The sequence below is a fragment of the Moschus berezovskii genome, chromosome 6 (genome assembly GCF_049115385.1).
Source record: "Moschus berezovskii isolate FMDL1 chromosome 6, NW_MosBer_1.0, whole genome shotgun sequence".
Lineage (NCBI taxonomy): Eukaryota > Metazoa > Chordata > Mammalia > Artiodactyla > Moschidae > Moschus > Moschus berezovskii.
This window is the reverse complement of record NC_142465.1, coordinates 78,636,228-78,658,020: the sequence shown is the minus strand read 5'-3', so window position 1 is coordinate 78,658,020 and position 21,793 is coordinate 78,636,228. Positions and strand designations below refer to the sequence as shown.

Genomic DNA, 21,793 nt, shown 5'->3' with positions numbered 1-21,793 from the left:
GTATTTGGAGGTGGAGTTTTGGGAAGTTAGGTCATAAGGGTGGAGCCCTTATGAATGGACTTGGTGCTTTTATAGAAGAGACTCTAGACAGTGCCCTTGCCCCTTCTGCTATGTGAGACACAGTGAGAAGATGGTCATCTATGTAAAAATAAGCAGACCCTCAGCAGACACTGAAGCTGCTGGGACTTGATCCTGGATTTGTGAAAAATATATGTTCATTATTTATAAGTCGGTTTATGTGATCACTATGTAATTTGCTTATAAGCCAATTTATTTTGTAATATTATTGTTAATACCCAGCCTATGGTACTTTCGTTACAGCAGTCTAAATGGAATAAGACATCGCAATGAACAAAACACCAAAATTTTAAATTAAAACAGGATCAGTATTTAAGACCAGCAACATCCAGCATAAACCACTCAGACTGCAACTGACCTGGAATCTAGTAAGTAATAAGAAGAAATGTTTGTTATGAACCACTGAATCTGGTGGTGGCTTGTTACACAGCATTATTGCAGTGAAACCTGACCAATACAAAAGTAGTTTGCTTAAGGACACTCAACTTGAAAATAGCAGGGCTGAGATTTGGACCCAGAAAGTCTCAGTGAGTGAGAGGGTATGTTATTCGCTCAGTCGTGTCTGACTCTTTGGGACCTCACCGACTGTAGCCCTTCAGGCTCCTCTGTCCATGGGGTTTTCCAGGCAAGAATACTGGCGTAGGTTACCATTCCATTCTCCAGGGGGTCTTCCCAACCCAGGAATCAAAGCCAGGCATCCTGCCCTGCAGGCAGATTCTTTACTATCTGAGCCACCAGAGAAACCCGGAAAGCCTCAGATCAGAGTCTATTTGTTAGCTATTAAGAAGCTCGGCCTCTCTTGTGGAGACACACATTAAGGTGTGTGCCCAGGGTCTTTGCACTGGGATCTGACTCACTTTTCTGTTCAGCGTTCCGTCTCCTGGATGAGGCTGGAACCTCTCCCTGCAGGTCATTCCCCGGTCCCCCTTTTCCTGGCGAATAAGGCTGGCCTCTCCCTTTCTCTTTGGTTGAGACCCAACAAGATTATTTTCAGATTCTAAAGCAAGATGCAAATAAATAGCAACATTTTCAACGTAGATGGCCAAGAGCCAGCTACTTGGCGCTCTTACTTCTTACCTATGTCAAAGATACGAAAGAGTCCGTAGTGAGAGGATTTCTTGGTAAAGAGAATTTTTGGAGAGTGCTACGACTGAGCGACTGAACTGAACTGAACTGAACTGTGAGAGTGTCTGCCCTCATCTCAAGCCTCAAGTGCTTAACACATGTCCCTATAGCCCAGGGCTCTGTGGATTCCTGTCTTGCCTGATAAATCCAGTGGGTGATAGACTGTCTGAGTTAGATGCTAAAGATTCTTACTGAACTCAGATGAATTATTTAGTTAATAATAAAAATAAAATATAAACAATAAAAAATAAATTAAAAAAAAATTAAAGTGACATTATGGGTTGTCCAGTGGTTAGCACTCTGTACTTCCACTGCAGGAGGCATGGGTTCAATCTCTGGTTGGGAAACTAAGATCCTACAGGCCAAGCAGCGCAGCCAAATAAAAAAGCTGCCTGGACTTACACTCAAGCTAATTGGGGCAAATGATGTGAGTTTGATATAGAGCAAATGTGGGATAACCATGAGAGAACACTGCAACGGGGATGCCTTCAACCCTTTTCAAGTGAGCATCCTGGAGGGGCAAGAGGGAATCCATGGATGCCAGAACAGTCCTGGGGCCTGCAGAAAGACTAAGCAGGTACCCCAAACAGAGATGCACAGAACTACATCAAGATTCCCACACATGAGAGATTCCCAGTGATGGTGGGCTGGTCTCTGAAAAATCTACAAAATAACCTCTTAGACTTTAATACCATCCATCACTAAACATTCCCCAAGCTCTAAGCGTGACAGTCTTACCTCAATACCAGAGTGCCCTGCTAGTAAGAACATCCCTCCCCCACTTCTCCCCTACCCTGCTCCCCAGACCCATCCCCGAAGAACAGAGGAAAAAGAAACTGCAATTCACTAAAATGGAAGATGGAGAGTGAAAAAAGAACCTGCTCACCCTTCTCTTCCCTGAATTCTAGCTTTCTGTGCAGAATGGAGCTCAGCTGGAGTTAGGGGAGAAGTCTGTCCTTTGAATGAAGACAGAAATGTCGATCATCACATGACCAATGACTTTAATTGAGGCTGTGTTGTTTAGCCGCTCAGTCATGTCCGACTCCTTTGCGATCCCATAGACTGCAGTCCACCAGGCTCCTCTCTCCATGGAATTCCCCAGGCAAGAATACTGGAGTGGGTTGCCATTTCCTTCTCCAAATTGAGACTGTGTTGCCATCCAGATTTTCTCTGGTACAGGTGAGAAAAATCATGGGACACTCCCAGTTCTCAGGGAGGAAGGGGGAAAGCAAAATCCAAGCCACTTGAAAGAAGCCTTGGGAAGTCAGAGCTGCTTTCTGATCATGTCTGCAGTGTGGAGCTTGTTGGAAGACAGGCTGGACATGAGTCCTGAGGTCCAGACCACTGTGTGAGGGTGGCTGGGTGGAGATTGTTAGCTGGCCGGCCAATCACTCCCCGTCTTCTTCTACGAGTCACCCTTGGACACAGGGCCAGCCTGCAAGGAACAGTGTTTCCCAGCCCTTCTCACAGGGAGGTTCAGACACAAGACTCAGTTTTCCCAGTGGAAAGTGAGTGGACGGGATATGTCCATGGATCTGAGAACAGCAGAGGTGCAGTGTCTGCACTCTCTTCCCTGAACTTTCTGGCTGAACCGGAATGTGGCAGTGGCTTTGACCTTGCAGATGTGACACGATCCTAGAGATGGAGGAGCCTGAGACCTGCATGCCTGAATGACTTGGCAGAGCAGAGCCATCCTCTCATCCAGTCCGCTCACCTCGGGCTTCTCCATGAGAGAGAGGCTAAGCTCTTCTTAGCTACAATGGCTGTGCCCTTGGTTATGAGGGGCAGGCATCTCACTCCATGTGAATGACATTGACCCGAGTTCTCTAAACCATGTTCGCACATCACACCCCAACCTGCTGGCTTCTCCCTCCAGAGAGCAGCTTCTATCTGGCTCAGCTATGAAAGCTCTAGAGAGAAAACATGTTTTGCAATCACATGAATTCTAGCCCAGCTCTGCCACTTAACTGGCTGTGCAACCCGGGGCATACGCCTTATTTCTCTGGGCCTCAGGGCCCTCCTATGAGGATTCATGTAGCTTTGCCTCAAGGATGCAATGAGAGGATGTGGAAACAGGCTGAGCATGGTATTTGGTGCACAGCGGGCCTGCAACAAAGGTCGGCTCCCTTTCCCTTCCACGTTCCCAGTAGCCTCTGCCGCTGAGCCCCGGTGGCCTCTCATCAGCCCCCCACCAAGCCAGGATGCAGACTGAAGTTTTTCTTTGGAGTAAGTGACAGGTTCAGGGAGGTGGAACGGAACGAATCCGTACAGTCTGCTGCTCAGAATTCTCAGAAATCAGATTCCCAGTGCTCCCTTCCTAGGATGGGAGTTAAACTGGCTGCCCTGGGCTTATCTCTGAATGCTCTCTGGGTGAGAGGAACTTTTTTACAATCTATTCCACCCTCCATCCCAGGGCTGTTTTTCTGGGACATCTCCCTCCTCTGCCACAGGTTTTTGTTAACCCCATTCCAGGGTGAACCTGTGGGATGCACGCAGTGGGGCTGGGGCCGGGACTGGAGCAAGCGTGTTCTGTTTAGTAATGATCAGAATGTTGTGGGTTATATAGTGGGAATGTTAATTCCTTCTTGCACAGAACATACAGCTGTAAGGGGCTGTTCATGTGCTGTCTGGTCCAGCTGTCCTCCTCACCACTTCCCATTAAGAACTGAAGAAACTGAAGTCTGGGAAGAGATAGGATGTATTCACAGCACCCCACTCCCCACTGCCTCCACCGTGGAGATGGAGCGTGGCAGAGGTGCCTGGGCTTTGGTGCACCGTGGAAGTCTTGCATGGGTGCGCCCAACTGCCTCCCCATTTAGCCCTTCTTAGGGTACGGTTCTGACCTGCAATGCAGAAAGAAATGTTCACCTCCACATCTCACATTTACAAAACCCAGAACCGATAGAGCATCACAGTGACTTGCCTCCCACGTGGACCTTCTCTGGCTGGCATGGGCAATGGATGGGAGGGAAGCTGGGCTCCTCCAAAGATGGAGGCTGGGAGCTCTCCCAGGCTGGTTTTCCTCCACCATAGCCAGGCTCACCCGGATGCCCGCACAGGGATCTCTCCCTCTGGATCATGAGCCCTTGGCCCACAGGGACCTTGTCTTCCTTTTCTCTGAACTTCCCTCTCCAGGCCTGGCCCTCCTGCTCAGTGGTAAATGCTGACCCATCAAAAGCACAGACCTGTCTCCGTCTCCCAGATGCAAAATCCTTTCCTCCCCCACATGGAGCTCAGATGACCCCTCGTTTCAAGTCCATGGTCTGCCACTTCACCTCTTTTGCTGTGCCATCTTGGATAAACTACTGAGTGCTCTAAGCCTAATTCCCCACCACACGAAAAGTGAACATGAGGAGCGTATTTCTCATGGGGCTGGAAGAGAAGGTGGAGCGAGAGGAGGGGTGTCATTCACACAGCAGGGGTGTGGTTGATCCCCTCCCCTCCAGCCAAGGAGAACTTCCATTCAAGGTGCCACATTGGGGGTTACACAGGGAAATGTAACCTCCCTCCACTTCCATCTGCCATCCCCACCCACGTCCTGTGTCATTTCACATGAGGGCACATTCTGCTTGTCCAGTGTTTATTAAGTACTGTCCAGAAATGGGTAGGTTGTATCAACCACACAGAGATATGGGCCGTGTCCTGGTCTCAAGGGTTGACAGTCCAAGTGGGGAGGCTGCCCACTGCCGCCCTTCAGGACGGGGTAACTCTTCATGGTGGGGGCTGCCCCTGGCCCCTGGAGGGTGTTCAGCAACATCCCCCACCAGGAGCTCATAGCAAGCCGCCCCTCTCCGCAGTTCTGGTAACCACAACTGTTTCCCATTTTTGCCAAATGTTCTCCGTGTGGTTCTGGGCGCCACCTAGAAGTCAGACGCATGGTGATCACAAAGGGCTGATGGTCCATGGGGAGGAGGTTTCTTTTTCCTGAGCTGGTCACTTCTCAGAAGTACACAGACACCTCAGCACACAGTCCTCAGAGGGCCCAGAAGGGCCAGGGTTGTTATTCCCTCCTATCTGAGGGTTTTATTCCCCACTCCCACCATGTACTTAATTAACTTTGATGGATGACTCAGCACTGACCTGCAGAGCAAGGGCACCAGGCAGGTGCAATCTGGGGAGGGAGAGGCTAGCTATGGTTGCAGAAGAGCCACACCTCCTCTTGGAAATACAGAAAACACACATGGTCAAGGACACGGCTTAGAAACAAACCCACTTTAATCGAGAGTGTACACAGATACAGGGAAGCAGGCCACACATCTGTCCTGGCCAGGGTACCTGGTCTGCTTAGAGGGTTCAGGTTGGGGCCAGGTGGGGGTATAGAAGCAGGGTCAGAGCGGCTGCCTTGAGCAGCAGGGCTGGGTGGGAGGTGTGGGGCGTGCAGAGCTGAGGCCAGGGCACGTGTCTCTGTGTGTATTCACGTGTGTGTACAGGTATATACGTGAGTACAATGTACACAGGATCTACAGAAGCCCTCAAAGGCCGATCTGGGGAGAGGCTCAGGGAGCTAACACCTCAAATCCCCGAAGGCCTGGGACTGAGGCAGGATCAGGAGAGGGGCACATCATAGTGTGTGCTGAATGCCCCGACCTAACCCTGCTTCTGCCACTCACAGGCTTGCTGTGTGACCCCGGACGAGTTACTTACCCTCTCTGGGCCTCGGATTCACTAGACAATCATTAAGGCTCCTTGTGGCTCTAAACTTCAATAGTTTCAAGGAGATTTAAAATACAAAATGTCTTTGTTAAGCTGATGACAAGAGCCTTTGGTCCACAGGTTCAAATCCCACCACGCCTGGTACTCGGCACAACCCCATCTCAGGTCCCAGGAAAAGGCCCCCTGGGAGCTCTTCTTATCTGCCTCTCCTGGGCTCAGCTCTAGCTCCCAGCTGCTCTTCCACATCTCCCCACAGCTGCGTGCACAGAGGCAGCAGGGCAGCGGGCCGTCAGAGGCCAGGCTGGGGGAGGGAAAGAGGCTGGAGCCATGGAGCCTCGGCCTTAGGGGCGTCTAGTACATCGCTTACCCTCTTTGTTTTCTAGCACAGTGGACCCAGCAGGTGCTCAAGAAATGCTTGAGGAACAAGCACAGCAGCTTCCAGGCGGAGCTCCATCCTGAACTAGCCAGGAGGCGGAGCTGGGGCCTGCTCCTTGGCCCTCTGAGTCTCAGCTGCCTCCTCCGTGAAATGGGGGCAGGAGGAGATGCAGCCCCTGCCTGCCTGCCCCATCCGTGTAAGTGTAAACCGTGAAGCTCGGGAGGAGGGCAGTGTCCAGCTGCAAAGAGGCCACGGGAACCCCATCTGGGAGCCGAGAAGGAAGGTGTCCCCTGTGGAGGCAATGGAGCTGAACTTGGGGGAAGGTCCTGGCCAACGAGGGATCACTAGGCTTTTACAGTACAACGATTTCCATTTCTACTGGGAACACGACATAACAGCTGCAATAACAAAGCACAACCAGCAGACGAGAGGAACCTGGGAGGGAAGGCTGAGGGAGGCAGTCCAGGAGATGGACGGGGTCCAGGAGACGTGGCCACACCCACTTTGAAAACAGAGATGCCCCTGGCTCAGTGTCAGGGGGAGCTGGGGGCCAACTCAGGGGGCAGGGGATAGAAACTGCTGAGCCAGAGGGTTAGTGTTTCAGGACGGGGTAGGGAGAGACTTCCAGCTGCCACCTAAACCAAGCTGCGTCTTACACCAGGAGGGCAGAGCCCCCTCCCAGCCAACTCGGGGTGTTGTTTTCATCCTCTGATGTTCCAGGAGTCTCCGTTGGAAGCCGGTACCCTGGCCTGTCTGGCATCAGTTTCTTACAAGGACAGGCAAGCTCTGACTTGGGTCCTGACTTAAGTCCGGACGTCACCCAGCCTTGCCTCCTGCCCGGCAGAGATCCTCCCCCCAACGGAGAAGTTGAAACTCAAGGGGAGCGGCAGAAAGGAGGAATCAGAGGGAAGTGGTTGAAGGCAGGAGACTATACAGAGGTTGGAGGCTGGGGTCCTCCAGTCTGGCCCCTCAAAGGTCTTGGAATGTGACTGCTCTTGGGGTTTCATCCGGGGGATGTGGGCAGCGGGCACTGGGGCCACCTCCCATAAGGCCTGGTCAAAGCCCCAGGCCAGCATCCCTCCCGCTCACTGGATGGTGCATTTGTCCCGCTCACGGGCCTGGCTCTCCCGGAGGACCTTGGCCTTGATGTATTTGAGGTCACTGTTGATGCTGGGGCGGCGGGCGAAGGGGGAGACCATGCCGTAGGCGTCCATGTCCTTGACACGGCGCATGCAGAAGGGCCGGGGGTGGAAGGCATCCCCGTACTGCACGGAGATCTTGCGGTGCAACGCGGGGCTCATCTCGTGCGGCAGCTTGGCCATGCTGAAGAGCACATAGAACATCTCATCCACGTTGGTGTTCTTCTTGGCCGACACCTCGAAGTAGGCGCAGTTTCCATCACCGGACACCAGCAGCTCGGCCTCGGTGGTGGGCACCTGGCGGCACAGCTCGCCGTGGTCGTTCTTGTTACCGCAAATGACCATGGGCAGCTCCGCCGCCTCCTTGGTCTTGTTCTTCAGGCAGGACTTGACCTCCAGGATCTGCTTCTGGAGGCGCTTGACCTCGTCAAAGGACTCCCGGTTATCCAGGCTGAACACCAGGATGAACACATCACCTGTGGAGACAGAAACCCTGGGAGGTAAGTTTACAGGCAGCTCCTTTGCCCTCTTCCCATTCCTGAACCCGACCGTCACAGTGACTCTCTGGGGGAGCTGCTATTATTCCCATTTTCCAGAGCAGAAGACTGAGCCCCAGGAGGTTAAATCGTCTGTGACGGAGCTAATATGTGGCACAGCCTGGTTCAAACACAATGGATCCACCCTACATTTCCCTGCAGGGCTGTAGACAGAGTGAGTGATTTGTGAGCTTGTGTGGACTGTTAGAATAGTAATCACTACACTTTCCAAAGAGCAGGAATCTCGCTGTTCAGTGCACATCCCCGGGGCCTGGAGCAGCCCCTGGTATACAGTAAGAACCCAGAGTGCTAGCAGGAGGCAGGCCTAGGTTTATCTTTTGCCCCCTCACTCAGCCTTGCGCGGGTCATGCCACCTCCCTAAACCTCAGTTTCCCCACCTGTCTCATGCAGGATGCTTTTGAGGGTCTGATGAGATAATAAATGGAGAGTGACGTGTGCTCAGTGACTTGTATCTCAAAAGGATAATGAGGTCAAGCATGTGCAAGAGCCACCTGAGTACCCCTTGATTCCTCGTGAAACCTCTGTGAGGGAGATTTCGTTACTTTCACGTGATAGGTGGGCAGGCTGAGGCTCAGAAAGGGTAGAAACTGGCCCAAGATCACACAGCTCAGGCGTGACTGGGCCGAGACATGGACCTGATTCCTGGTGCTGGCACATACAGGTGCCCGCTGCTTTTCGAATACATTAAGGATGAACAAGTGAACACTAGCCTCTGAGGCCCACGCTACCCCTGCTACAACCTGCTGTATCCCTCAGTGTAGGTCTTTGAAACAGGGATGATGGGGAGGTGGGGAGGGTGAGAGAAGGCTCGTGCCTCTACCTCGATTTTCAGATCTCACTACAGTGATCACAATCTCACACTCAAAGCACCTTTTACACTTGGGCTTAAACTCTTGAGAACCTGTGGGGAGATGTTAAGATCCCTGTTTTATAGGAAACTGAGGCTCAGAGGCGCCGGGGACCAGCCCATGTTCTCAAGAGGAGAATCAAGCAATTCCAGCTTCTGGTAGCCCCGCTGCCTCCTTCCTCTGGACCCCCAGGGCATACCATTTGTCCCCCCAAAATAGCACCCAGCACATTCAGGATTGTGTTTCTGCCAATGACGTGCTCCGGAGCAAAAGGAGGCTTCGTCACGACGCACAGTGGGTGTTCATAAAGCTGGCCGCGTGGACGGGATGCGATATGATGAAGGGCGGTGTGGGCTGTTGAGAAAGGCACTTGCAAGGCAGTGCCGGCCTGGCAACCATTTCTGCTTGGGCTGTGAAACCCACCCTGGTAGGCTAATCCCAAGCCCCTGAGGACTCTGCAGTCTTGACACATTCAAATGCAAAGCTGCATGCCAAGTTTTAGAGACGCCTGGCTGGCAGCTGGAAGGAGAGCTGGCGGCAGAATTAATGGCTTTCAGAATGCGCTGTGCATCAGCACCAGGTTGGAAAATGAGGCACGGGCTGGCGAGCAAAAATATAGGTGGCCAGACAGATGTGCCCAGAATGACACGTGCACGTAAAAAAGATGAAAATACCCTGTTCTGGGGACCCAAACATGAATGTCAATATGTTCATGGGGGGTCTGGAAGACTGATGGGATGGTACCTTGGGGGAGGGGGCAGGAGCCTGGGGGGCGGAAGCAAGGGTCAAGGGAGCTTTTTACCCTTATCTATATGCTTAGAGGAGCATGCATTTGTGTGTTACTTGTGTAATTAAAACTTAAGTTTGAAAATACGCACATGGTTCCTCTCCATATCTTCTCTCTCCCTCCCTCTGTTAGCTTTGTTTCTACTGGTGGGCACTGTGTCCCCTCCCCATGGTAGGGGGAGCTGACATTCCTGCAATCCCACTGTGTCCTGGAAATGCCCCCATGCCCCCCTCCCCTGGCACTTTCCTGTAGGTTGAGGAGTCACCCCGGGAGGAAGCAACATTATACCCATTGTGCAGCTGGGAAGACTGAGATCTGAACCTCTGGTCCCATGTGTAAGCTGCCAAGTGGTGGAGACAGGACTGGAACCCAGATCAGCCCAGGCTCCCTCTGTCCACAAACTTCTCCAAAATGTGGAGTGGGGCAGGTGGAGTGTGATCTGGGTCAGATGGTCATTGAGGACAGCTGGAAAGGAAACCATCTGCCCAGGGCACTTGGGGAGGGGTCTTGGCTGGGCTATAGGGGAAGGGGTGGTCATAGCAAGGGTTTTTTGGTGCAGAAGTATTTTGATTTGTGGGTTGGTTTTAGTGATGGCTGGGGGACTACTTGCTGATTCCTTTCCTTCATCAGCTGCCCAGCAACAGCAGGGTGTGGCTTAGGAAATGACTGCACAGCCCACTGCATGCACACTGTAAATGCAGGTTTCACATAAGACCCATATTTCGTGAGCACTCACCTTCCACTCACCAAGCACCTTTTCTACATAAACTCATTTAATTCTCATGAAGACCTCTAGGATGGGTACAGATGCGATACAGATAAGAAAATCATGGCTCAAAGAAGTCAAGTCACTTGCTCAGAGGGACAAAACCAGGAAGCAGCAGAACCAGAATTTGACCCAGGCAGACCAGTTTCTGGGCCTGTGCTCTTAGCTACCACACCAAACTGCTTGAGTGACGAAAAGCGTGGCCGAGTTTTCCATCTCCATCTGCCCCCGCTTAGTACCCCACAAGCTCCCCTCCCTGCCCCGACTCCCAGCCTGGCTGAGAGGCTATAGGAGAGCCCAGGGTTAAAGCCTGAGAGCCAGACTGCCATTTCCCAGCTGTGTTATCATCTGGAGTAACTCAACCTCTCGGGGCCTCAGTTTCCCCACACGTAAAATGGAGGCAGATACCCATCTCCTAGGTTAGTTGTAAGGATTAATTAAATACATGCCAAGCTTTAGAAAGAGGCCCAGGCACGCAGCTCTTGATAAGAGTTAGCAATCGCCACGGCCGTTACTGTGATTATTACTGAGTTCCCAGCGTGGGCGAGTTCCCAGCGTGGGCAGGTCCCCACCAGCCTCTCTGACTGATCACTGTCTGGGTCCTGTCCCTGCCTCTTTGAGAGGCAGCAAAGGCCTCAGGTGTCAATAGATCTGAGTCTGACAGACTGATGCTAGGCCCCGGAGCTCTGCTTGGTCACCCGCGGCAGGAAGAAAGCAGAAGCCCCTCCGTTCCTAGGTAAAGCCAGATCTGGAAGGCAGCACTGGCCGCCATGAGCAATCAAACCAGAGTCAGAGGGAAGGGATCTGGGGCCCTGGCTCCATCCTCTGTCACCAAGCAGCAATACCTCTCTGACCTCATGGTGTAGTGCACCGGGGCTCACGAGCTTCATCTCAGATGGAGGCAGTGCTTTGCAAATTATAAAGTGCAGAGCACACACACTGCCATACTCAAGCTCCCGTGCCCGCCCCCCCGGCACCCACCTGTGAGGATGGACAGCCTGCGCATGGCGGGGAAGGGGTGGTTGCCGGATGTGTCCAGGATGTCCAGCTGGTACATGTCGCCGCGGATGTTGTAAACCTTCCGGTGGAAGTCCTCGATGGTGGGCGTGTACTGGTCCTCGAAGCGGCCATTGAGGAAGCGGGAGACAATGGAGCTCTTGCCCACCCGAGAGGCGCCCAGCACCACCATGCGGTACGAGTTCTTGGCAGGCACACTGAGTGCGCAGTTCCCACTGGACAAGGTCTTCATCATGGCTCGGGGCTGCAGCAGAGAGAGGGGGGTCAACTGTCAGGAAGCCGGGGGCCTGGCCCTGCAGCCTGTGCTAGAGGCTGCGGCCTCCCCTGCCAGCCTCCTCTTTGGTTCCGTGATAGCTCAGTTGGTAAAGAATCCACCTGCAATGTGGGAGACGAGACCTGAGTTCGATCCCTGGGTTGGGAAGATCCTCTGGAGAAGGGAAAAGCTACCCACTCCAGTATTCTGGCCTGGAGAATTCCATGGACTGTATAGTCCATGGGGTTGCAAAGAGTCGGGCATGACTGAACGACTTTCACTCACTTTTCTGTCTGTACAATGGGAAAGCTGGACTGGGGTCTCTCTAAGGAGTTCTGCCTGATCATCCCTCTCTTGTTTCTTTCTTTCCTCCTTCATTTATCTACCCATTCTTACTCGTTCACTCACCCCTGGGTTCATTCACTCCTTATTTATTCCCAGATGGGACTGCTGGGGCTGGACGCCTCGATTTACCCCTAACTCGCTACTCCTTTTGGGAAAGGAGCTTAACTTTCTTGGGCATCGTTTTTCTCATCTATAAAGTGGACTTGATCCATAGGGCTGTTGTAAAGGGCTCAGCACATGGCAAGGTCTCAAAGATGCTGACTCTTGTTAGAATCTGTTCTCTTCCTGGACCATCTGTCCTTTGCAGTTCTGGCTTCCTGGGAGCCTGTGACTCTGGGACATGACATGGGGAAGGTTTTAGAGAGCATTTCTTAAGCAAAGGGGTGCCATGGCCATTTGGCCTTCCCGGAAAGAAGAGAAAGGCCAGGTCCAGACCACATCCTCCATGCCTAGGGCCCGGGTTACCCAGCAATTTTTTCAACCTCCAGGTCCTGGGAGTTTGCCTGGACTATGGGATGCAGGTCAGAGAAATGACACAAGAATGACTCAGGTCTCTCTTAGCTCCAAGGGTTTATGGTTCTGGAGTATACCCAAAACTTTCTACAGGAACCTCTTGACCTTGTGGGAGAGGCCGAAATGGATCCAAGCTCCAAAGCCCAACTAGAGATAAGTAACTTCCAGGGGCTCCATCAGGCCCACCCAAAGGCCATTCACAGCCCAGCCACCCTCCTTTTTCTCTCTCAGCACCACCAGAATTCCCCCCGACTTGGGGGAAGTAAGCCTGAGCTCTGCTGGGACCAGCCTTCAACTCATGCCAGCCCCTTCCCCAGAACACCTCTTCCCTTTATCAGGGTCTGGCTCAAATGTCACCTCCTCTCTGAAGGCTCCTCTGCCTCCCACCCCACCAAGCGGGTGAAATTGCTCAGCCACGTCCAACTCTTTGTGACTCCATGGACTGTAGCCTGCCAGGCTCCTCCATCCATGGAATTCTCCAGGCAAGAATACTGGAGTGGGTTGCCATTGCACACAACCTGTTCAGTGCCATCGCCTTGCCCAATTGAGAGCCACCATGCAGTAAAGTGGTTTTTTAAAAAGATGTTCATAAAAGCTCTGATTGGCAGCATTTGTCGATTTCATGGCAAAAAAACTCCCACCACGGCTGATTCCAAGCTCCCAAGATGATCTCAATGAATGAATTGCAAAGGGACGCACACAATAAGCCAGCTCAGCATCCCGCTGACCCTGGAGCTGTGACGACAATCAGCAGTAACCAAACCCTGCAGTGTGCCAAGCACTGTGCTAAGTATAGAACAATAATCACAGCTGACATTTATCTTGCAGTTAATATATGCACAGCGCTCTAAGTTGAATGTGTACTAACCCACTTCATCCTTCAGGATCCCCAGAAGGTAGGTGGTTACCCCAATTTACAGATGAGGAAACTGAAGCACCACAGAGAAGTTTAGTACCTTGCTCATGGTTACACAGCCAGTAACCAGCCAAGGAGGGCTTCAATCTCAAGCAGTCTGCCCCGTGCCCTGGGGCTCCCCTCACCGTCTCTCTATGAAGTATGCATTCCCTTCTCTGTTCCACAAATAAGGACCTGAGGCTTAAAAGTCTGCACGACTGGCCCTTTTAGTTAATAAGGGAGCCAGGATGGTGACTCCAAACGTACAACTCCTACATACTCCCACCCAATTTGTGCCTGAGGCCAACTTTGAGTTTATACCGCAGGGTTGCAGTGCCATGGACACAGCAGGTGCTCAATAAATGACCTATGTGGGAAAGAAGCAAATGGCTCTTCTTTTGGATCATTCAGCACTTCCTTCTGGGGTCTTCTCCCTCCACCTCCACCCTGTCTATCTGGCCCAGGAGCTACACTGAGGTGGGCCGCCGTGAACTGAGCACACACCTGGGCAGCAAGGGAGAGGAAGTGGCAAGCCAACAGCACTGAACTCTTCAATCTCCTCCCAGGCTGGGAGAGAGCCAGCCTGAGCCTTCAACGGAGGCCGGTAACGGGGGGAAGAGGTCCCACATCAGGACAGCCTCCTCCCCAAGTCCCTCTGCCGGAAGTTTGACTCTGCTGCTGGTCATCTCTGTCTACACAGAGAGAGAAGAAGGCTGGCAGCCCCCAGGGACGTGTGTCTCCATCACTGCCTGCCCCAGCCTCTAGCTCAGAGTTTTTGGTATTAGATGTGCTAATATCAGCAACTGAATAGACGTGAGGAAGTCAGAGAGAGGAGGTAGGGGGTCAGTTTTCTGGGCAAAGGAGGAAAAACATCTGTGGCTTTCATCTCCGAGAGAAGACTGCGAGTCTGCACATGGCCCCAGCCACGTGGGGCTGTGTGAAGCACCCAGACACCTGGCCGTCAGGTGACAGCACTTCCATGGGCTCCGCCCCCATCCCCCGAGTCCTTCTTCCCTTCTCCCCTAGAGGAGGCTCTGTGGGCGTGCTGTGGGCACAGCTTCTCTCCTCCTCCACTTCCTGTTCCCCTCTTTCCATCCTCAGCCAGGCTGACCCTACCGTGAGAAACAGGCAGGGGTCAGAGTTCAAAGGGTCCTTTGAGAATGTAGATTTTCCCCTGGAGGCCCGGAGAATGGTTAGTGGGAGCCATCAGTAGCACATGGGTACCCGAACACAAGCTCTGTGACTCACCCCAGGGTCTTTCTATGGGCACCTGGGAGGCAGAAGGGCCTGGAGCAGAGGTGGTGGGGCCGTGCTGGGGGAATGGTCGCCACAGCCTGGCAAGTCTCCATCATGCTGGGTGCCTGTGTGCCTTATCCCAATGAATTCACAGCAGTCCCATGAAGAGGGGCCCACCATCAACCTGCTGGACCCATGGGGACATGGGAGGTCAGAGAGGCTGAGTCACTTGCCCCAGTTTACACAGATGACTGGTTGGGCCAGGATTAGAATCAGGCTGTTGGCTCCAAAGTCTGGGCTTTTACCTCTATAAAAACCCACCCCCTGGCCAAAATCAGGCTTTTTCAAAACAGTGTCTGACTCAGTGAAGCCTCAGCTGGCGTCGGGTTGGGGGAATAAACCTGGAGGTCTATTCTAATTCCCTCTGTCTCTTGCTGCAGATAGCTGGGGGCAAGCACCCTGTCCGGGACTCCCCCAGACCTTGAGCAGCCAACTCCCACCCCACACGTCTGTGGGTTCACCCCTTCTCCCTCGAGCCCCTCTCCCAGGGCCTGCCTGGAAGATGGAAGGGTCAGAGGGGCAAGAGCAGAGGGTGAGAGTCTGGCCACATCCTCCTCCTTGTGATACCCTGAGCCCTCCCTCCTTCCCTCCCTCCCACATACCCCAAGCCTCCACCATTAGGGCACATCCCGGACTCTGGGCACACATACATATTCACTGGCCTCCATGCCCCCACTGAGAGGAGTCCTGGGCGCTTTGCAAAGCCAATCTCACCACCCTTGAGGTGGTAGAAAGGAGGCAGACAAGATCTGCCTCTCACTAGTCCAGTCGCCCTGGGCAAATGACTGGACCTAGTGGGGTTGGTCATCTATCAAATGGTAGAAACAAACCCACAGCGTGGCCCTGAGAGCTCAGTAAGAAGCCAAGAGGCCCACAAAGCTCCTGGCTCACAGCAAGCAGGTTCCTTTCACTGTGACACTTCCTCTTGGCAGTCAAGGGGCTGCCTGGAGCAGTCAGGTGCGGAGGGACTGGAGTGCAGGCAGAGGTCTTGGGGGACGCCATCATGTCCCTCTGACACCAGAAGAAACCTGAATCACGGGTTCCTGACCTGGCTGCCCCTTCACAGCACAGCCTCCCACCTCCCCTGAGGTCCAGGACTACACCCTTCATCATCCTCCCAGGGCTGGGGGCACAGGGAGGAGAGAACCCTGCAGAGGTGTTTGGAGGCCCTCTGGCCAGCTGAGCACAGAAAACCCATTTTGGGAAGGGGATCGCCCAGGAAACTCACTTCTTGCACCAATTCCCCCCAAAGCTCAAAGAACTCTAAACAAGGAAGGTGCTCCTTAAGCTCTCTCAGAGGAGGTCCTCATCAAGACCACCACCAGCTGGCCCTACCCCAGCCCCACCCTCAGCCAGGTTTGCAGGCTGCAGCCAGCTTAGGAAGGAAGAGGGGAGTGTTTGGGGAAGGGAAGTGCCTCTTCCTCTCTAAGCCTCAGTTTCCTTATATTCAAACAGGCTGTTACTCCGGATCTCTTTAAACAAAAACTCAGTTAAGTCTTTCTTTCCTGGGATAAGCATCCAGCGTGACACACAGTAGGTGCTCAACTAATTTCATTTTCTCTAGGTAAGTGAAGTTGCCGGGTGATCCTGGCACATAAAAGGCTCAATCAATTTGACTTTCCCACTTCCTGTAACGCTTCACCTAACCTTCCCCCACAAAGCTTCAAACCTTTCTCCCCGGGTTCCCCGCCTCCCCAGTTCTTGTTGGGGTGTCTCCCTCCTACCTGGGAATGGCGGGCCGGGCCTCTGGCGCGGCTCAGAGGGATGCCTGGAAGGGCCTGGAGGTGCGGGGAGCAGCCTTCCTCTCCTGCAGCCGAGGCTTCCAGGGGCTGCGGCGGCTCCCGGGTCACTGCGCCGGGATCCTCTTCTGCGCGTCTCGGGGCGCCGGGCTGGGCGCGGCCGAGCGAGGGGACACGGAAAGCCGGTGCCCCATGAGTGGGTTCCGAGGGCTCGGCGGGGCCCGGGCGCTGGGCGGGCTCCGGCTCGCCGCCGCCGGCCCTGCCCTGCCCGGACCCGGGGGACTCCTGCTGAGCCAGGTGCCCGGAGGCGTGGGAACGTCCGATCCCGGGGTCCCCGCCTGGGGCTCCGGGGTTGGGGGGGGGGCAGAAGGGGTGACTCCGGGTCCTTAGAGACTCCTGGAGGGTCCCTTGGAAGTGATGGCGGGTGCGTGCGTATGTGCGTGTCCGGGGTGGGCGAACCTATCCTCCCGACCGCCTCTGCCACCTGCTCCGCCCGCTCCAAAGGGGATCGCTCGGGTGGAGGGTGCCTGCCCGGCTCGGCCTCGACCTCAGCTCTGCCGCTCCCCCGGCACCGAGGGTATGCTCTTTTCCCCTGCGAGGCGAAGCCAGCGGCTGAAGGAGGAGCAGGGCGCTCTGCTGCGCGCGCGTGTGGGAGGGGGCCTTGAACGCCGCCCTAAGATTTCGCAGCTCTGAGTTAGCCTTAAACAGGCTCCTCCTCCCACTTCTCCCCCTCCGTCCCCCAGAGGAGGCGAACTTTCCGCGGGGCCCTGGCTCCTCCCTCTTTCCTGCTCCTGGAGGCGGACGCCCCTCTTCCTCCCGCAGGGCGAGGCCAATGGTCCCTCCGAAAAGTGATCGGAGCCCAGGCGCCGGATGGCGGTTCCAGCGGCAGAAGCCCAGCTTAGGCCTGGACGCCTTTCGCCGCCTCTGCGAGCGGTTCTCCGTGGACCCGTCGAGCGGCTCCCGCTCGCCCTCTCCGCGGCAAGCGAGCAGCCAGTCCCGCAGCCCCGCGCCCGCCTCTGCCTCGGCTAGCTCGCCCACCCGCCTTCGCCCGGCGCCCCGCCCCGGGTGCTGCGCTCGACCAATGGCGGCGGGCCTCGCGGCCTGGCCCCGCCCCGCAGCCCGGTCCGCGGCAGCCGGGGCGCCGCAGTCTGGCGCTCCGCGTGCCTGGGCGCGTGGGGCCGGGGGGCTGAGGGTGGGGGCGGCAGGGGGCGCGGGGTGCGCGGAAGGCGGAGCGGGCCTGGTAGGCTGACGTCTGCGCACGCACTCACACGCACACCGCCCCGGCCGCAGGTGACCCGCCAGGGTTGGCCGGGGACCCCAGCCGCTCGCTCCCGGTCAGGTGGCAGCCCTCGCGCCACGGCTCCCGCGCCCTCCTCCTCCGCCGAAAACCCCAGGGGCCCTCCCGGGCGCCCGGCCTGCCCGCCCCGAGCCAACGCCTTCTTCCCTAGGTCGCCGGGCCTGCGGGACCCCGCAGGGTGACACATGGGCCGCGCACGTGCCATCAGGAGGGGCCGCGGAGTCACCTTGGCCTAAGCGCGCCTGAATGGAGGTCTGCGCGACACGCAGGTCTGGGGACATACTATACTGAGTGCTCTTGGGCAGCACCTCTTTCTTCGCTTCTCCCCATTTTGAACCAGGGCAGATATCAATCTTTATTACTTAGAATTGTCACTGGCTCCACGACCCACTCCTCCCCTCCTTGCCCCAAACACGTTTTCTGGAGAATTGTTATATCACTTCCTTAAATGGGAAACCAGTATCACTTGCCATAAATAGAAGATAAGAACAAAAATAAACACAAGGAAAACAAACCAAGGTTATTAAATTCTAGCAGGAAACTAGCCTTCCAAGGCTTGAGATGTGCCCTCAGTGTAAAAGGGAGGTGGGCCAGCTTGGGAGAGGTGTTAAAGACCTTTTAGCCCCCAACAGTGATATTCTCCTCCAGTGTTATCAGGAGGCTGAAAAGAAAATGTTCTGTGTGATGAGGTATAGGGACAACGAAGGGATGCAGTTCTGTGTCTGTCCAACCATCATTTGTATCAGCCAGGGAGCTATAGCCTCGCTTCCAGAACCCTTGACCTGGGGGATGTCTGCCAGTCTTCTCTCAGACCTCATGAGAGGCAGAGGGATTTGGGGGGAACCAAGCTGAGGGTCCAGCTCCTTTGGGTGAGACATTAGTGTTCAGTCTGCCTCTATGTCCGCTCAAATATTTGAGCCCAGTTGGGCCAGTGGTGGAAATTACCTGGGCTTGGTTATGTCATCTATAAAATGGGTGTGCTATGCTAGGTCCACAGAGTGACAAACGTACAAAGATGGTGTGGCTTGCTCTTCTTGTCTCTGAGTGGTCTTGGGATTCTTCAGGGAAGTTAGCCAGAGAAGATGGGGTAGATGAGGGTGGAGGGACTAGATGGAGGACTCAGCACTTAGACTCCTTGACTGTGATCAGTCCCCTATCCGGAGGATGTGGAATATCTAGACCTCAGAAAGAGTTTAGGAACATACTCAAGACCACTCAATTGGCAAGTGGCAGAATCCCAACCCAGTGCTCTTTCCTTGCCTAGACTTTGCTTCTAGGAACTGGCTTAGCCCAGGAGGGTTTGTGCTCAGTTTGATGCAGAGGCTGTGAGCCTTGAGCTGGCTGTGAACTTCGCAGCAGGAGGTGGGCAGGGTGGTACGTTTCACCTGGATAGCTTACATCAGGAGGACTTAGGCCATGGGGCTGGTTCCTTCACCCCTATCCTGGAAACATGGCAGACGGCCAGCTCTGACCTGGCCCAGGAACCCATTACCTGCTGCTTCAGCCCAGTTCTCTAAGATGAGTGGGTCATGCTCCACTGACCATGTCCCCATCTTGAGGGGAGCTGAATATGGACCTGTGGGGCCCCAGGAGACCCACCTGCCCCTGCCACCCCCCCACCTGTGCAGAGTGGCTCAGTCAATAAACAGGTGCACATAAGGAATTGATGCCCAAGGAAGTTTCACATGGCAAAAGGACACATTCTGCGTGTGCTCACTTTCCTAGGCTTCCTTGCTGCCCCAACCCCCGTTTGCACTACCGTCTCACGTGGACCACTTAACATAGCCATCACTTTGCTTATTGGGCTATCACCCTCCCTCTCCCATAACACATGACCACTTCCATCTTTTTCTAAAAATGCCATCCCTTGCTCAAGAATTTTCACTGGCTCCCCACTTCTTGAGATATAAAATCTAAACCCCTTAGCCCAGTACATAAGGCCTCCAACGAGGATCTGATTCCCACCGTGCCTCACCATTAGCCTGAATTTCAGCCAATCAAACCACTTCTGGGTCCTTAAAGAAGCTTGGATTTCCCTCCTCCAGTCCTTTGTGATGCTGATCCTGCTACCTTTTTCTCTGCCTTTTTTTGTTATATCTACCCTTTGAACTTCTACACATCCTTCAAACCAGTGTCCACACCTCTTCTGACAAAGCTTCCTTGCCTTTCTCATGGTGTGAATCTCATCCTCCTCTGTGCTCCTGTGGCAACAAAACCTGGCTCTTGCACCCTGGGTAACTGGTCAGTCCTTTAAACCTCAGTTTCTTCATCTGCAAAGTGGGTGTTATACTTGAAGCTACCTCATGGATTATTGGCAGGATCATATAATGTACCATAAAGGCTCTCCCACCAAGGGGCCTTGCATACAGTGGTCTTTGTCACGGTTACTTCCGCTATGGCCTGTGACACATCCTGCCTCATGTTTTGGACGCATGCCTCATCTCCCCTACTTGCATGTGAGCTCCTTGGAGAGGGGACGGAGCCTGATTCATCTTTGCGTTCCCACATCATTAAGGCCAGCATCTTGCACACTGTGAGTTTTTAATAAATGTTTATTGAATTGTGCTCAGCTGAACAGCCTCAGAGCAGAAGAAATGCACAAGTTCCCTTTGGAGACAAGAGGAAGGGGAGAGCAGACATGGGGAGGCAGATTAGTTTGGTCCTAACAGCTACCACTTATAGGAGGAGAAATGGAGCCTCAGGGAGACTGTTCAAAGCCAGGCAGCTAATAAGGGGCTGCGTTGGGATCTCAGAGACATTTCTTCAAAGGGAAATCAGACATTTACCAATCAGTGTGCTGTCGCATCCTTGGCCACTTTTCTAGAACAGTGTTTTCTATCCCTGGATCACCCGGGATGGTGGTGGTGGGGGAGGGGGGGAGCTTTTAGATGATAACAAAGCACAAGCTCCCACTTGGAGATGCTGATTTAATTGCTCTGGGGTTGGGCCTGATATCCACACTGTTTCAAGCTCCCCCAGGTGATTCTAATGTGCAGCCAGAGTTGCTAGACCAGTGGTTGAACTAGCAGAATCACAGCATCTAGGACTTGTGACAATTCAGGCCCCACCCATGATCCACCAAATCTGAAGCTCTAGGGCTGATTTTAACCAGCCCTCCTAGTAATTCCCATGCCAAAGTTTGAGAACCAGTGACCAGAAGATTAGAATTGGCAAAACCTTATATGTCTTGTGGCTCAGACTTCTTATCTTGCAAACAAAGAGATAGTTTGTGGCTTGACCAAACTCAACATATGTTAATGACAGGCAAACCCAGAGCCCAAGTTCTGACTCCTCTTTTCCTGCTTGAATGCACCATCCAGGGCCATGCAGCCCCTAACTGGGTCTCTGATCCTGGCAGGCCTTGGCGTCTAAATCAGCCTTGAGCCTTCAGCAGAGGACAGTGGGTTACCAGTGTACAAGCCCAGCCGGATCAAAGGCACAGGGTCAGGTGCCAGTAAATGCAGAGAACAGCGAGTAATAGTAAACTGGCACCACACCTGGCATTTCAGGGTCCTGCCGTGCAGCTCTGGAGGTGGAGGAATGAGGACCCGGTGTCCCCCAGGTCAGAGGTCAGCAGGAGCACAGTTGGACCAGTCACGTCCTGTGCCCTGCTCTTCTTCTGACCACTTCTGCCTCCTGCTAAGCGTAGAGATGCTACTTGTCACATAGTGTGCGTGTGTGCTAAGTCCCTTCAGTTGTATCTTACTCTGCGACCCACCCCATGAACCGTAGCCTGTCAGGTTCCTCTGTCTGTGAGATTCTCCAGGCAAGAATACTGGAATGGGTTGCCATGCCCTCCTCCAGGGGATCTTCCCGACCCCAGGATCGAACCCACATCTCCTGTGGCTCCTGCATTACAAGTGGATTCTTTACCACTGAGACAACGGCGGAAGCCCTGTCACATAGCAGGTATCCAATAAAAGTTCAATAAATGAATGACTGAATGAATAGTTTTCTCTTTTTTACAACAAGAATATTGGGTCAGATCCCGTCTGAAGCTCCATCTGATTCCACATTTCTAAGCTCAATAAATCCCACTCTAAGGTGATTCAGGTGCCTTCTAGCATGTATAGTTTTCATGAGATTTAGAAAAAGGCACATCTTCTAGG

General features: G+C 53.8%; 1 protein-coding gene across 1 annotated transcript; it reads right to left on the bottom strand.

Moving 5' to 3' along the window:
• Window positions 1-5,400: 5,400 nt before the first annotated feature.
• On the bottom strand, window positions 5,401-16,844 carry RASD2 (RASD family member 2). The gene is made up of 3 exons (XM_055396173.2): window positions 16,373-16,844; window positions 11,311-11,590; window positions 5,401-7,847 (listed from the first exon to the last, which is right to left on the bottom strand). Exons 2-3 carry the CDS (start codon window positions 11,579-11,581, stop codon window positions 7,318-7,320), a joined length of 801 nt encoding a protein of 266 aa, XP_055252148.2. The 5' UTR covers window positions 11,582-11,590; window positions 16,373-16,844; the 3' UTR covers window positions 5,401-7,317.
• Between the last annotated feature and the right edge of the window lie 4,949 nt (window positions 16,845-21,793).

What these genes read in the sequence shown, in the direction of transcription:
- RASD2 (XM_055396173.2), bottom strand. Translation starts at nt 11,581, where the DNA reads ATGATGAAGACCTTGTCCAGTGGGAACTGCGCACTCAGTGTGCCTGCC. An exon ending in CAGGCTGTCCATCCTCACAG is followed by an intron (nt 7,848 to 11,310) that starts GTGGGTGCCGGG and finishes CTGTCTCCACAG; the next exon opens with GTGATGTGTTCATCCTGGTG.